This window comes from Desmodus rotundus, chromosome 9, assembly GCF_022682495.2.
Source record: "Desmodus rotundus isolate HL8 chromosome 9, HLdesRot8A.1, whole genome shotgun sequence".
Lineage (NCBI taxonomy): Eukaryota > Metazoa > Chordata > Mammalia > Chiroptera > Phyllostomidae > Desmodus > Desmodus rotundus.
In genome coordinates this window covers 25,903,031-25,920,168 of record NC_071395.1, presented here as the reverse complement: position 1 = coordinate 25,920,168, position 17,138 = coordinate 25,903,031, and the positions used below count along the sequence as shown (strand labels likewise).

The following is a 17,138-nucleotide window of genomic DNA, read 5'->3' as shown; positions in this document are numbered from 1 at the left end:
TTATTATGGCAGAATATTAAGCCCTAAGCAATATATATGGCATCTCACCCAACTGGATATTACTTAGCCTAGAACTTCAAAACTCGGATTCTTGAAAACCCAGACAGGCCCTCATTCATAGCTTATTTGCTCACTCTTCACACAGGCATCTAACATGTGTGAGTGTCTGCATTTTTAACTACAGCAGATTCAAATAGTGAATTAGAAGTGGTAATCAGAGTACTGAGACCACAGAGGAGGGTGAATGAATGATAGCTGGAGTGACAGCTGGTGAAGAATTGTGGAGAAAAACTATAAAAAAACTATAAATTATAAAACTATAAAACTATAATACATAAATAAATAAATATTGAAAACTCAAAACAAATTAACCATCACACATGCATTTTTCTCAATCTGTGATTTATATATAAACTCTATCTTCTAAGACCTCCAGGTAAGTCAACCTTTTTGAGCTGAAAGAAAAAGAAACATTATCTCCCCAAAAGCTTTGTTCTTGCCATGGAAACCTGGGCTTTCAATACTGCTTCAGAGAAAAGTTTATAAAGTAACTCGAGTGATAATATATTGCTTGGTTCTCAGCTATAAATCCTCCCTATGAAGCAGTGAATATCACTGAATAAATGAGTGAAGGGCAACAAAACAAATTTAGGGAAAGAAAAACTTCAGCCATTATCTTCAAATGTTACCCCACTAACGTATCAGGCATCCATAAATGAGTCAAGAGGTTTTAAAAAATCAGATCAAATTTAATGGAAAGATATAACTTGCTAAAATTTTTAACGTGTTCTGCCCAGTTTTTGTAGATCTTTTGGCCTGATTTCCATGGGAAGTCATTTGTAACAAGCATGTCCTTATGTTTTCCTAGGCTAATGATATAGGGAGAATATGAGTGGAATATGGCATGGACTGTTAAGCTGGTAACAATGAGTAGAGAGCACTAATAAACAATCAGTCCGTTTCTATTCAATTCAATCCAGCACGTGTCTTTACTTCTCATTCATTAGTCAGAAATGGGTACTGCCCCCCTAAACTGCCATGCTAAACACAAGCGACACAAGCATGATCTGAGGCACGGCCTCTGCCCTCAGAAAGCTGACTGAAGTGACCCATGTGGACAGAATTACAACACAGTGCAACAAGGGGCTAAAATATTAGCACAGGATGCTCTAAAAACAGAAAAGAGGCGTGTATTTCAGTCTGAAGATGAAATAGAAGCTTTCAGGAGGAGGTGATACCTAATCCTGCAAAACGCATAGGATGTGGGCAGGTAAATAGGGAAACCACTCTTTCCCCGCCCCTGCCATTTTATCGGTAGGAGGCAGCACTCCACCTGGCACAGGTGGGGGTGGCACGCAGGCCTGTCCCTGGGTCAGCTCTGTGTGTCAGACTGGATGGGGACAGACGGTAAGAAAGGCATGACTCCGGATGCACGCAGAATCTGATTTATCTGGAGCTGATACTGAAAGTTATGAGAAAGAGCGTGACAGAGGCTTGAAAATGAGAAATGACTGAAGCAGCATTATGAAGAGATATTGAGTATCTGGATTTTTCCAGGACAATTGAATTTCTCTGCTCCTTTTTGCAACTTTATTGAGGTATAGATGATTGAATTTTTTTCAAGGTATTTTGTTTATACAGAACACACACATCTCAAAATTTCAAACTTAAAGTCTGCAATGATAGCTTATTTAAATGATGATCGTTTATTGAACTTTAATGATAGCTTATTTTAAATATCTGCTTATGTTATTCATAGACTCAAGGAACTAGTTTAAGCATCTGAAAATATTCTGTTTCTTATTCCTTTTGGCAAAATGTACTTAAATTTTCTACCCAACGTTTTGAAACCTCCAGAGATTGTCTTAGTAACCCAAACATTGTTTAATAATCCTTGTGGCTAAGAAATTATTCCTTGTAAATAACACAAACATCCTCCCTGGCATCAGTGGACGTTACAAAACGTAAACTTCTTCCCAAGTGACTTGTCAAAACCAACAACAGTCACAACCTTCAAGAGATTCCGCAGCTGCACTGGTCCCTCCGGTGATGTCTATTAACTTGTAAAATCTTTTGAAATCCATTTGAAAATCTCCACTAAGTGATAAATAGCTACTGAAGTCAGTGATTGCCTGTTCCCCAAGTAAGCTCCTGGGTTAGCAGCCTGCCAGTATGGATTCTTCACCAGTGCCTTAGCCCTGGGTCTCTCCAACGTGGCACTGTTGACATTTTAGGACGGATAAATCTTTGTGTTGAGGAGCTATCCTGAGCATTGTGGGATGTTCAGCAGCATCCCTAGACTCTACCTATTAGATGCCAGTAGCATCCCCAAAGTTGTGACAATAGAAGATGTCTCTAGATTCTGCCAAATGTCCCCTGGGTTGCAAATTTATCCTGATTTAGAGCTACTGACCTCATCCTATCTTGTTTCAACAGGTCAAAAGAAAACTAACCAAGAATACAGGGTTTTTTTATATTTATAGCTAAGAAATCAAACTTTCACACATTTGAGAATTATAAATAACTTCAGATTATTTTTTATTATTACACATATACACACTTTTTTTTAAAAGACCACATTTTCCTAAGGACATAAACTACAGAGTAATATCTCTCTTTTCTCTTGACATTATTGATTCTACTTCCCAAAGATCACCACTGTTAACAGTTTCTTGTTCATATATCAGAACTTTATAAATACAAATATTGTATAACCCTTTATTTTATATAAATAAGACTAACCTGTGTAGACTTAACTGTGTAGACTAACTGTGTAGACTTAACTGTGTACATTAACTGTATAGATTTAACTGTGTAGACTATGTGGACTTAACTGTGTAGACTAACCTGTGTAGAATGTATAGATGTATATCTACCTCGTGTTTCAAATTATTGACCTACATATACATATAACTATATAGTTCCATGTGATTTAAATTATGTAATCAAATTATACCATATGATTTAACATTCCTCTCTTACAACTGATATTTTTATTTGTTTTTATTTCAGATATCTGAAATAGTTATTGATAGTCATTACTTAAGATAGAAATTATATTTAAAAGAATGTAGGAAATGTTTGTCTTTTTGTCTGGGTTTTTTTTTTTTCTGTTTGGTTGGCTTATGTTTCTTCCTAACAAGACATTTTAGTAAACTACCTCTATATTTTTGATGACATGGGTCATTATCTAAGAAAATAAGAATATCACACATTTTCCATAGAATGTAAAAACACTGGAAATAAGTTACAGAATCCAGTGAAACTCTTAGTGCTTCCACAAGCCGTAGCTGTGCAGAAATACTATAAACATTTTAATTAAATGTACTCACCTACTTTCTTTTAAATTCGAGTGGGCAGAACTGCCTTTAATCCAGTGACTGCAGTGATTTCAGAGCAATCGTGCTGAAACTTTCCATTTGAGCATTAATGTTGTTACAGAACAAGGTTTATCGTTTCACTGAGTGGGTCTTTTCATGCATTCCCTGGGCACAGTTATAAGTGTTTGTGCATTTCTGTCAAGATCTGTCAACAATAAAAGATAAGATTTATTTCATTAATGATAAATCACTAGGAATTTAGCTTCTAAGAAATGTTTACTGAAACCCTTTAGATTTTATTTCTCAGAGAAGGATTCAAGATTTGGATGTAATCCAGGTCAGATCATGTCTCCCCTCAAAATGATAGCCAGCCACGTATAATCACCTTCCTATAATGGAAAATGGTGCACTTTCCTCAAAACCACATTATAAAAGAAACTTCACTGTACTTGCTCTATGTCTTTGGCCCTTGAGTTACACTAGACCCCATTAAGTCGAAGAAAGCTACAATAAATGCCCAAAGTCTGGACCGCTTTCTCCTTCTCTGGGTACTGCAGCTCACACAGACCCTCTGAAGCACATACAGAACACATACACATTTTTTCAGTCATAGGAGAATGACAATAACTCATTCTCTGGCAGGAAAAAAGAGAGTCACTGATAATCACTCACTACTTGTGTCTCACGTGACAGTCAGCATACGTGACTGCCCCTCTGTTTTTCCATCCATGTAATCTCAAAGGCTTTTCAGGAGAAGGAAGAGATTTAAGTGGTTCATCAAAAATGTTGCTGCTGTTGCCATTAAAATTATTAAGTATCTTTTTCCAAGTTGCTTCAGATATGACTGTAATATTTATTTGAGTTCTTGTGCATTGGAGCAAGTTTTCAGTTAGGGCTCTTTTTTTAAAAATTAATTAATACATTTCTCAAGTCATGAATGATGTTTGTATGAGATGAGAATATTCGATTTAAAAATTGTAATCACAACAATTTAATTTCAAGTACCACAAAAAGCAAGAAGCATTTATATCAACATTAAGTGTTAGCTCACACCATGCTAATAGGGCCACACGCCCCATCACTGACATGTTGTCACCATCATTAACCATCTGCCACATCCCTACAGCTCTGCTAAGGGTTTTAATTCAGTTCTGAGTCTGTGTTGCTACCAAGTCTCAGTTGAAATTATATATATTTTTTCAGTTAGAGTTTACATTCAATATAGTTTTGAGTTAGTTTCAGGGACACAGGATAGTGTTTAAGCAATCATATACTTTACAAAATGTTCCCCCACAATACTTCCAGTACCCACCTGGCACCAGGCATAGTTATTATAGTATTATCGATTATATTCCCTTTGCTGTACTTTACATCCCCGTCCATGACTATCATGTTACCTCTTAATCCCTTCACCTTTTTCACCCAGCCCCCCAACCCCTCCCCTCTGGCAACTATCAATCTGTTCTCTGTATCTATGAGACTATTTTAATTTTGTTTGTTTATTCTGTTCTTTAGATGCCACAGATCAGTGAAATCATATGGTATTTGTCTTTCTCTGACTGACTTATCGTAATATCCTCTAGGTCCATCCATGCTCTCATAAATGGTAAGGTTTCTTTCTTGTTCACGGCTGAGTAATATTCCATTGTATACATCTTCCACAGCTTTTTTATCCACTCATCCATTGATGAGCATTTGGGTTGTTAACAAGTTTTAGCTATTGTAAATAATGCTGCAATGAACATAAGGGTGCATATAGTCTTTCAAATTCACGTTTGGTGTTTCTTCAAGTAAATGCCCAGAAGTGGAACTCCTGGGTCATAAGTCAGTTCCGTTTTTCATTTTTTGAGGAATCTTCATAATATTTGCCATAGCGGCTGCACCAACCTGCAGCAACACTGCCCAAGGGCTCCCTTTCCTCCACATCCTCATCGATGCTTGTTATGTGTTGATTTGTTGATGATAGCCATTCTGACAGCAGTGAGGTGATATCTTGTGATTTTAATTCACATTTCTCTGATGATTATTCACATTGAGCATCTTTTTCATGTGTCTATTGACCATCTGTATGTCTTCTTTGAAGATGTGTCTATTCAGGTCTTCTGCCCATTTTTTAATTGGATTGTTTGTTTGTTTAAATTATTAATTTCCTCATCTCAGAGACTTTTTCATTCCCAGTGCATAAAGACATTCAGATATATTTAATGTTTCATTCGCTGTGGTCAGAAAGCCTTTAAACTGTATTTAGACATGCATCTACTTCTAAGCTCCCCGATTTCCCCGTGACACAAGCCTAGCAATGTCTGCACTAAATCCAACTTTCTCAAACGTTTCTCTCATCTGTTCACTCCTTATGCTCCCGCCTTTAGGACTAAAAAAATTTAATTTAAAAATAAACAAAAAGTGATTCAAATGAAGCCATTTTCTTCCTGCTGCTATCCTCATCCTTTTATTTAATGCTTGCTATTTGTGTTTGCAATTACAAAACACACACACACACACACCCAAGAGGAACATACACAGAGATTAAAAAGTATCGCTTCCTCCAATAAGCCTCACATCCAGAAACCACTGAACCCCCATCACATAGAGCCAAACTGCATAGAACCAGCTAGCGGGAGGTTCTCAGTGAGCAGTAGTATATCAGAATTGCAAAATGGGTGGAGTAAGGTATGTATGGCTTTCCGTAGCATATTTTCATATACATTTATATTTGGAAAAATGTTGTTACTTTTTAATAACTATAAAAATATAGAGCTGGACCAAATGTTGTTCATTAGTAGGGAGCCACAAAACATATGTCATCTTAAGCAAGGTATATATTTACCCCTGAGAAATATCAAAATCTCAGAAAGGGTATAAAATACATTTTATCATCAAACTAGGCATAAATTTTTAAACTTCGAGAAATTTTGAATTTTTGTGAATTCTACAGTAGGCTGCTTTGGGGCACGTATAGAAAAATGAGTTGTTTTTTTAACATTTTTTAAAATATATTTCATTGATTATGCTATTATAGTTGTCCCATTTTTCCCCCTTTATTCCCCTCTGCCCTGGACCCCCCTCCCACCCCCATCCTCCCCCTTAGTTCACATCCGTGGGTCATACATATAAGTTCTTTGTCTTCTAAATTTCCTATACTATTCTTAACCTCCCCCTGTCTATTTTCTACCTACCATTTATGCTTCTTAGTCCCTGTACCTTTTCTCCCTTTCTCTCCCCTCACCTCCCTGCTGATAATCCTCCATATGATCTCTATTTCTGTGATTCTGTTCCTGTTCTACTTGTTTGCTTAGTTTATTTTTGTTTTTGTTTTAGTTTTAGGTTCAGTTGTTGATAGTTGTGAGTTTGTTGTCATTTTAGTGTTCATATTTCTGATCTTCTTCCTTTTCTTAGATAAGTCCCTTTAACATTTCATATAATAAGGGCATGGTGATGATGAACTCCTTTAAGTTGACCTTACCTGGGAAAGAAAAATGAGTTTTGAAGTATAGAAAGGCCAAAGATATATGAATGTAACTGAAGAAGCAAACTAAGTGATCAGTGATTTTAAAACTTCTTAATACACTTTATAAGCCCTAGCTGGTGTGGCTCAGTGGATTGAGTGCTGGCCTGCGAACCAAAGGGTCACTGGTTCAATTCCCAGTCTAGGTCACATGTCTGAGTTGTGGGCCAGGACCCCAGTGAGGGGTGTGTAAGAGGCAACCACACATTGATGTTTCTCTCCCTCTCTCTCTCTCCCTCCCCCTCTCTGAAAATAAATGAATAAAATCTTTGAAAAAGAAAAGAACTATCCCTTAAATTTTTTTTAAATAAAAATAAAATAAAATATATTTACTCTAGAAATTAATAAGAATAATGAGGTCAAGCTGATGAATACAAAAATTTCAAACTAGTAGTTATGAGTGTAATATTATAGCTGCAGTAATATTAGCCTCAGCAGAATTTGTGTATTCAGGATGAAGACAAATATTTATGTACAAAGCTCCATCGATCTTTTGTATCAGGAAAGCTAACACACCCTCAGCAGGCTACAATCCACGTGGCATAGCCAGAAATGTGCATCTTAGCCACCCAGAAGCAAGGGAGTTAGGAAAGAATGTAGTTTGTTTTTTCAACCTCTATAACGGGAGGGTAGCAAGAGAGCAGAGTTTGGAAATTACTATTGAATCAGCAAAGCAACTATCTCTACCATATTTGGGTTTTACATTAACACCAATTCATTATAGCAAATTCAACAACCTTGTTTTCGGAAGCCTTTGACTTCAATTTACAAACATTATTCTATTTATAAATCTTATAAAATAAAAACGATCACCTTCACTTTTTACTTTATTGATATTTAACTCAAGTTGAATAAACTAAATTCCTTTTCATAATGAGTGAAGGGGAAAACATTCTTTATACATCTTCTTTGTAAGTTTGAGATCATCAGAAAATTAAAAAATTATTTAAAATCACTTATAGTGATTTTTATAGTATCACTATATAGTGATACTAGTATCACTTATTATAGTATCACTTACTATTTAATTTAATCACTTACTATTTAAATTATAGTATCACTTACTATTTAAGATTTCGTCAACACTTGTTGAATCATAATGCTGTGAAAATAGGACTGCTTTCATGACACATTGAAGGCTATACCTGCTCCTAAATATAAATTTAAAAGACAGGTCATAAAACATAATGTACATGAAAGGAAATTACTCAGAGAAAAATTTTCAAAACGCCAACATGATAACTCAGGCAGTAATGTCTAATTAAAACAGTAAATGTGGCTGAATGTTGACAATTCATCAAAGAATTTTCCCAATAATTTATATCTTTATATCTTAATGAATATATGAAAAAGTCAGTCTCAATGCAGATCAATTTATTTATACTTGAGGTCTCTGAAATGTACAATGTTCTACCAGTGACATCCTGTGATATAAAAATTCTTCGTTTTGACTTTGTTTTGGTCAATTTGTTGAAAAATTATTGAAAAATAATTTTAAAATAATTGCACATGTGAGAAAACTATTTACAACACAACTCATTATTATATAGATTTCACTATTTCCCTCATTAAATTATGCACTATAAAACAACTAAGAACAGTCAAAATCTGCCATAAATTGCTTCCCTATAAGAATGCTGTTTGCCCCATTATTAAAATGTCCCATTGTACCTTACAAAGGAAACAGACACTTTTATTCTTTTCATGAGTTAATGGTAGACCACAAATACATTTTTACATAAGAAGCATTATTTTCTGTTCAAACTATTCTGCTTTTATTTCTTTATAATGAACAATTATTGTAGAAACTGTCAAAGATGCACAAACTTGGTAAGGAGAATAAGCAACAGAATTATACTGGAGTCTACAGTGAGCTTTGAAAATGTATAATTTTTAAAGGGCGTGATTAACTTCCGTCCAACTAAAAACCTTCACAAGGATGTTTACAGCGGCTTTATTCATAACTGCCAAAACTTGGACACAACCAAGATGTCCCTCCGTAGGTAAATAGATAAATAAACTATGGTACATTCAGACAATGGATTATTTTTCCACTCTAAAAACAAGTGAGCTACTAAGCCGTGAAAGAAATGGAGGAACCTTCGATATACGCTGCTCAGTGAAAGCAGCCAATCGCAAAAGAGCAGGGCCTCTCCTGGTTTCATTCCACGCTGTGTGCAAAGGGCGTCACACTCAGGAACTCTCCAGTGTGTGAGTGAGCACCTGGCGTGTGCGTCCCTGACATCCCTAATGTCTTTCTCCTCCTCTGGCCCCAGACCAGCCTTGATTCTGAGCTAGCAGTAAGAATGCAATAAAGTCCTGATTTGAAAATGATTGGCTAAACAATTTTGAAGAGAAGAGGGGGACTGAGCTAAACTGTAAACTATAGGTAGGGTTTTCATAGAAAAAGACAGATGGGAAGGGCATTCCAGGTGGGAAACAGCAAGTGAAAAGACCGAGGGAGGGGAACCCTGGCATCTTCTGAGGTCGTGGCACAGAACGTGTCATTGGAGTGGAAGGTCTTGGAAAACTGTTGCTGTCAGGCTCACAGGCAAGGTGAGATGACCCTATGGAGGTGCATGCCAGGAAGGGAAGACCAAGTAGTTATAAAATATTGGGGGCCCCCCTTTTGCAATGCCTTCATACTAACCTTTTCTCCCCTTTCCTCATCTCAGTTGCTTATGGGAGTGGACAGGATGTCCAGTGCTCCCTGGGCCATTTTACCTGTGGGAACGTCACCAAGTGCCTGCCTCAGCATCTGCATTGCAATGGCGTGGATGACTGCGGGAACAGGGCCGATGAGGACAACTGCGGTGAGTGAGGCGCTGCAGTCCCAGCAAGAACCAGGAGGAAAAGGACTGATGGTGTGGTCACTGAGACCTCGTGTAACAAACAGAAATGGGAAAAGGGAAAGCAACCCTGAAGTACAAAAATACCGGGTCCGGCAGAAGTAACGCCTCTTTTTATTACCAAATCATAAGTGTGCAATTCTGTACCATGACAATATCACACTCAAGCACACCATATGACATTTTAAGTGAAATGTTCAAATAAAAACTATAAAATATTACACCCATATTATTAGCCTACCGATCACACTCATGCAGGCATTACTTCTGCCAGACCCTGTATATGTCACTAAGGAAATCTTAACATTTATTTTGTTACCTTAAAATACCTGCTCTTTTCTATGTGTTGGTATCACAGCCAATATTTCAGGAAAGTAGTGATTGTAAATCACTACTACTTTGTAATAGGTAGTAAACTATTTATTTATTTATTTATTTATTTATTTTCTCACCTTTGGCATGTTTATTGATTTTAGAGAGTGGGGAAGGGAGGGAGAAAGAGAGGGAGAGAAACAGCAATGTGACAGAGAGAGAGACATCAATCGGTTGCCTTTCATACACGCCCCAACCAGGGACCTAACCCACAACCTAGGCATGTGCGTGACCGGGAATTGAACCCGCAACACTTTGGTTTGCAGTATGACATCCCATGAACTGACACACGCCAGCCAGGGACATAGTGAATTTTTAATGTGAAAGCCAGTCAATGTCATAGAGGGAGAATGGTACCGAAATTGAGAAGAAGGGCTCTGGACCAGACTGCCTGGTGTGAACCCAAATACAACAATAACCAATTACGTGTACTTGAGAATGTTCTTTACCCTCTCTTTGCCTCAGTTTCCTCGTGTGGTGAAAGGGTTCAAAAATTGTACCTACGCTAAAAAATCTGGGAAGATTAAACGTCAAGGACTGGAAGAGCGCATGCGTACAGCAGATACTATTTAAGTGTTTCTACTAGGGCTCAGTCTTATCTCTTGCTTACTGCAGTGATGAAGGAACAAATTAGACCTCTTAAAAAAGGAAAAACACTAAGTCCAGCTTACCTACTGTTTAACTAACAACCATATTTATGACCCTATAAAGCTTTTCGCCAATTATTATATTTGGGAAAAGTAGGCTGTCGGTTGGGATTTTTTCAAATGAAGCCTCAAAAACACAAATTTAGAAAAGAACTTGAATTGGCTAGATCTGAGTCAGAGGGAAAATATGAGCTTTGGTTTCTAATGTAAATTAAGAGATTTCTTACTCATGAAAAAATAAGGTCCTATTTTTGGAAGACAAAGACATGTGAGACAATTTTAAATGCTGCATAAGTTACTGTTACACTGAAGCCTTGCCGTTGCCACCCCTTCAAGTGTTACAGACTTTTTAATGCACCGCCTTGAAGATATGAAACTTCTTGGAACACTGTCTCTGGGTGATGGCAGGAACTCAAGAGAAGCAACTAAACTGTTGAGCCTAAACTACAAATGCCTTTGATTTAAATGCCTGTCGATGTGTTCTTTAAATATATGTGTAGATTCATCATCCCGTTAAAATAACTGAATGCTACACACAAAAAAATTGTTAACTAAGGTCAAAGTGTTCTGCTCCCTACCAGCCACTTCCCCCTCAGCCTGCTAGCAATTCAGAGAGGGGGTGTGATCAGAGAGTCCTCCCTAATCCCCCATTGAAATGTTGGCAAGAGGCAGGAATGGGAACCTGGTGTGAGCAGCAAATTCACCTCCCAAGTAGTTTCTCCATGGAAAACATTTAGAAACTCTTACCTTAGTGTTAAATTTAAAGAGACCAAGTAACAAAAGTAACAATCCATAAAGTTGTATCCTTTAAAGTTATATAAATTGTTCAGGGTTCACGGACCAGCAAATTCCCAATACAGAAGGCAGGAGGGCGTTGGAGTGTAATGATCAGGTGTGCAAGGCCTGAGCATAAATTCTTCCTATGAGGAGGGTAAACACGGCTGTTTTCTTCATGCAAAATGGGGATAATACGAGTATTTGTATTCATGGGTTGTTAAGAGGATTCAATACGATCTCAATACGATCTAATGTACTTACGATGTTTAGCAGAGTGTCTGACATATAATTAGTGCTCACTCAGTAGGTGTTAGCTTGTGTGTGAGTCAGCTATAACTATATCACAAACTTAGTGAGTTAAGAACTAGTAACCACTTACTTAGCCAGCAGTTCTCTGGGTCAGCAGCTCAGGCCTGGTTTGTCTGAGATGAGCCACATAGTTTTCTGCATATCAGCTTTGTCATCGTACCTGAGACCTGGGCTGAGACTGAGCTCTGGTCTTCCAGCAGGTTAAGCCGGGCTTGTTCTCATGGTAGACACACGGCACCCAGGAGTGCAGTGGAAGTCTGCAAGGCCTTTTGAAGCCACAGGGCACTTCCACCACAATCCTTACTGAGGCAAGTCTCAAGGCCAGACCTGTTTCCAGAAGTAAGATGGACCCCTCCTGCTGCCGAGAGACCCACTGAATCAGAAACTCTGCTGGTGGCTCAGCGATGTTTCAGTGAGATCTTCCTGTCATCCCGATGCACAGTGGATTCTGAGAACCACCGACCTAAACCCAAGTGAGCAGAAAATCAGGATGTGAAATGGTACCAATAGCAGAAATAAACTAGAATCGTGTTTTAATTTATTTTTTTTCTTAAAGAAAGGAAGAGAAATGCTAATGTGCAAGAGAAACATCTATTGGCTGCCTCTCGTATACTCCCAACCTGGTCTGCAACCTGGGCATACGCCCTGACTGGGAATCGAACCAGTGACATTTTGGTTCGCAGGCTGGTGCTCAATCCACTAAGCCACACCAGCCAGGGGTTGAATCACATTTTCAAGATGATATACAAGCATTTTAACTTACCAACTAAATTATTATCAATTATCTAAAATGTTTTAGTCTCTATAAGAAAAATAGACACTCTGCTAGTTATAGGCAACTGAAAATACAAAAAAAAAAAAAAAATTGAACTCCACTCAAAATCTCCAAGACGACCAGTTGGCATGCTGCCGCTGTTCTCCGAGCAGGAGTCTGCTGGAACTTCGCAGGAAGACGGGCAGAAGGTCACCACCGTCTGTAGAGTCCAAGTGACTAAAAATTATGAGATGTAGTTATTTCTTCTTGTTTCTTATTACTTTAATTTTCTTCACCAGTTGTGAGGTTTTCTCCTTTATTTTATAGTATTTGGGTAATTTATGTTCTCCAGGCTGTTCGTTTTTAAGACATCCATATTTAAATTCTGCTTAATGCTAATTAAATTGTCAGAAAGGTAGTTCTTTTCAGATTATGGAAACCTCAGGCTTATTTGAACAAGCAGCATTAAATATAGTTACAATCCCATAAAATGCAATATCTTGACATATAAATTTAAAAAACACAGCTAAAATCACTTTTAGAGTGATCACTTATAACTTAATGGTATATTGTCAAATCAAAAAAATCTTTTCTTAATGGATAGGAAGACTTTTTCTTTAAATGAATCTTTTAAAATACATCTTAAAACATAGCCTCAAAAAGCTGTCCTTTATTCTCTTAAAGTATTTAAACATTGACACCAATAATATTCATTAAAATGGAGAAATAAGTCAAAGGAAATAATGCTAATAAAATTGCAGGAAATTTTTAAAAAGTGAAACACCATCAAATAATTAAATTGACTCCCCATATATTGAACGATAATATAAACTAATTATATTTTTAAAGAACCGTTACTTTTTTATTATCACAGGCATCTTAAACAAGTACTTTTAGTATTAAGCTTCTACTTTTCTTAGAAAACCCATAATTTCATTATAACAAAACACTTTACTGAATGTAAAAAATTGTCATTTCAAAAAGCATAAGACATCAAATCAATGAACTTTTTCATGAATACAATGTAAGCAAAAACAATAGATTTAAAAGTTTTCAGCTAAATTCACAGGCATCCCTTTCTTTCTAAAATATGTGGGTAATACAAATTATGTATATATAGACATATATATGTCAAAGTCGATTGCACCATTTTTGTAATAACTTTGATCATGACTGATAAACGTCAATGTGGAAGTGTACAAATTTCCCCTAAGTTATACCATTTGATATGTGAATACTTCCCATGTAACTTTCATGTTTTTGTCATGTCACTAATTGATTTTTCATCTCTGCTCAGAACTGTCACAGATGCAGAGTAGAGGCCAAAAACACGTCTCAGAGTCCTTAGAGCAGTGTTTGGTGAGACAAGGACAAATCAAAAAAAGAGGGACCTTTTCCTTTTTCAGATACTTCGGGGAACACATCTGAGTAAATAGCAAAGGAACCTGATTAGAGAAAGGTGAGGACTCTCATTCAGGAATCATTTATGTCCATTTTAAACTGAGTGCTAACTTAGTAGTAAAAATAAATTATTAATGTAGCATCAAATGCTGTGGAATGTATTCGCTATACCTGAATTTATGTTTAAAAGGAAGTCTTTGCATTTCCAGATTAAAATTTGCTAGCATTCCTCCTTCTACATTATAACAAGATGGCTGTACAAAAAGGGTTCCCTGTTGCAGTAGAACACGCCCACCTCATTCTCGGGCTGGTGGCAGGTCGTGTTACTTACTCCACCGTAAAGATGCGAGCTCCGGTGCCTCAGCTCTGTAGGCTCTCTTTGCACATCCCTCACCTGCTCGGCACTTTGGCAGTCTTGTCTACAGGAAAAGGAAGAAGGCCTTGGTTGCTCTGTGTCCATGTTTGTGTTTCTATAATCCACAGGGGAAATGGAAACTTCTCCTAATACATTTTGGATGGTATAGTAGGTTATATTCGCTAAACGTTAATGTCCACCCAGGACCTCAGAATGTGACCTTATATGAAAATAGGGTCTTGTAGAGGTAATGAGGTAAGAATTTCTGGTTTTACCCAAATTCATCCCAGGGAAAAGGAAGGGAAAGAAGACCCATCCGCTCTCCCTCCCTGGTCCACATCTCTTGTCCAGCTTAGGAATAGCAAAGCACACTTTCCTTTTTTGTTTTTCCAAGTCTGTCATCAATGCCCAAACATAGGCCTTTGACAATCACATACTAAGAATTTGACCCTTTGTTATCTGCAAACTTCTACATCATCCATTCCCCAAAGTAACTAAAGTGGAAGACGTTAGCTGCCTACTGTAGGAAGAAGGGCAAAGAGTGCAAGGAATTCAAGGAAAGAAAAACTTTAATACCCCAAAATACTTTCCTGTCCCTGGATTCACACTTACTAAGCTATCAAGATTAGATAAACAGTATTTATATTTATAAGTGTGATGGTTATATATATGTATATATTTAATGGAATTATAAGAATGTTTGAAGTGTATTCAAGGAAGCTTTTAGTTTTTAATTGGGCCTGCATTGGAAATTCTGGAAGACTAAATATTCCTTCATGTCCTAAATACAGCTTTTTATACAGTGGAAGAGTGATGGCAATGCCAGGCAGTCTGGTGTAGAATTCAGACATTCTCATTAGAAAAGCCCATTAAATGTGGTGGTTTGTCTTTTTTAAGGTTAAAAAACACAGGAGGAAATGTGACATGGGCCATAAATATGTGTGTTAGTACACAACCATGCATTATATGTTGAAAAATGATTGGTTTTCTATTTATTATTCTCAAACTAACTTTGGAAATACCTAAGTAACTGAACCCTTGACTTTTCTATAACATAAGCCATGTTTCGACCTCAGATATGTTTATCTGTTTATCCTATGATGCTTAAATGACGTTTGGGTTAACTCCATAAAGATATTCCATCTCAGGACACTTGCCTCAATTTTCTTGAAAATTGCTCAGGATAATGTCGCACCCCTTAATTTCTTCAAAGAGTTGTTTCCAAAGTTGCTGAAAGCCCCAAAAGAGGCAAATACACTCTGGCCAGCAACTGCTGTTGTCATTCCAATTCAAGGACATTTCACACAGCTGGTCTGATGAATTGCTCTGCCCGGTCAGGCTGCATCTGGAGGTTTATTCTAATGGCCCAGGGCACCTCGCCTCTGGGGATCATTACTTTCTGAGAAAAAGATGTTCCACTGTGCCCCAAGAATGAGTGCTGAGAATAAATATCTTAGAATCAGGAATGCTCTGCTTTGCATAAACCTGAACTTTGGAGATTAACCAGCTGTTCATACATACATTTCTAAGCATGTATATGAGTACTTTATAACCAATAGGATTTATGTCTTTATTTAAGTAAAAGAGACCATTTAACACACAGTATCATCCCACCCTCCTTTGTTCTGTCCCCCTCTCCAACACAGTCACAAGTCCCTCAACTTTTGGTTATCAAAATCTATGTAAGGGAATGTGGGAGTGGCTTATACATATTTACAGGAGCCTGGGGGATGGCTTGCTCTGAGCACAAGGGGCAGCAGGGTTCCCTGGGGGCTGGTGAAAGGTGCGGAGTCCTGAGCCCCATCCTCAGAACCACTGATATAGTAGGTAGGAGTGGAGTCCAGAAATCTGCACTTTAATAAACACTGCAGGTGAATATCACACCTGTTAAAGTTAGGAGATGAGCTCTGGCTGGTGTGGCTCAGTGGACTGAATGCCAGACTGTGAACCAAAGTGTCGCTAGTTTGATTCCCAGTTAGGGCACATGCCTGGGTTGCAGACCAGGTCACCAGTAGGGGGCATGAGAGAAGCAACCACACATTCTTCTCTCCTTTCTTTCCCCTCTCTCTAAAAATAAATAAATAAAAATCTTTAAAAGAAAAAAAGTTATGAAATGCTTCACTTCCCAATGCAAACAATTTTATCACCCAATTCAGAATACCTAGAAAGTTGATTAATTAGTCTAGAGCAATGGTTTTCAAACTTCAAGGGGCATCGCATCAGCTGGAGGGCTTGTTAAAATACCGTTGCCAAGTCCCATTTTCAGAATTTCTGATTCAGTGCCTCTAGTGGAGAGCCCAAGAGACTGTTTTTCTTTGAAATTCGCAGGAAATGCTGATGCTGCTGGTCCTGGACCTACACTTGGAAAACTGCTGATCTAGACATACTCTCGTGCAAATGCAAAAGCAGACACTTTCCAAACTATGGAATCTTATTAAAGTTGTTGAACAAAATCAAAGATATTTCTATACTGCCTGAGTTCTCCTTTCATCATACGAGCATGTATTATTAATTCCAAGTGGGGAGATAAAATGCAGTATTTCTCAAATATATTTCACTGCAGAGCTCTCTTCTTAAGGAGAATCCTGGGGAACTATCTGAGAACAGCCTAATCCAGAACCATGACAAATTAGTGCATTCAGCAAACTTGGACTTTTTCCCACAATGTCCATCCAGACCTCGTCCCTTAAAACCTGCCTTTCCCCCCCATGACAATGCTACGGGAATCTGAGAACTTGGGAGAGGGAGAGGCATAGTCCAGAATTCAAATTGGTGGGTCTAGCCCTTTTTTTAAAAAATAAAAGTTAAACTATAACTAATACTTGGAGTAATAATGTTTTATAGTTTAT

The 17,138-nt window shown here is 37.5% G+C and overlaps 1 protein-coding gene across 1 annotated transcript in view; it reads left to right on the top strand.

Moving 5' to 3' along the window:
• RXFP1 (relaxin family peptide receptor 1) overlaps nt 1-17,138 on the top strand; it is a 114,294-nt gene that overhangs the window by 55,130 nt on the left and 42,026 nt on the right. The window contains exon 3 of the mRNA XM_053911205.1: nt 9,501-9,638. Coding sequence (XP_053767180.1) covers nt 9,501-9,638 — 138 coding nt within the window. The remainder of the gene's footprint in view (nt 1-9,500; nt 9,639-17,138) is intronic.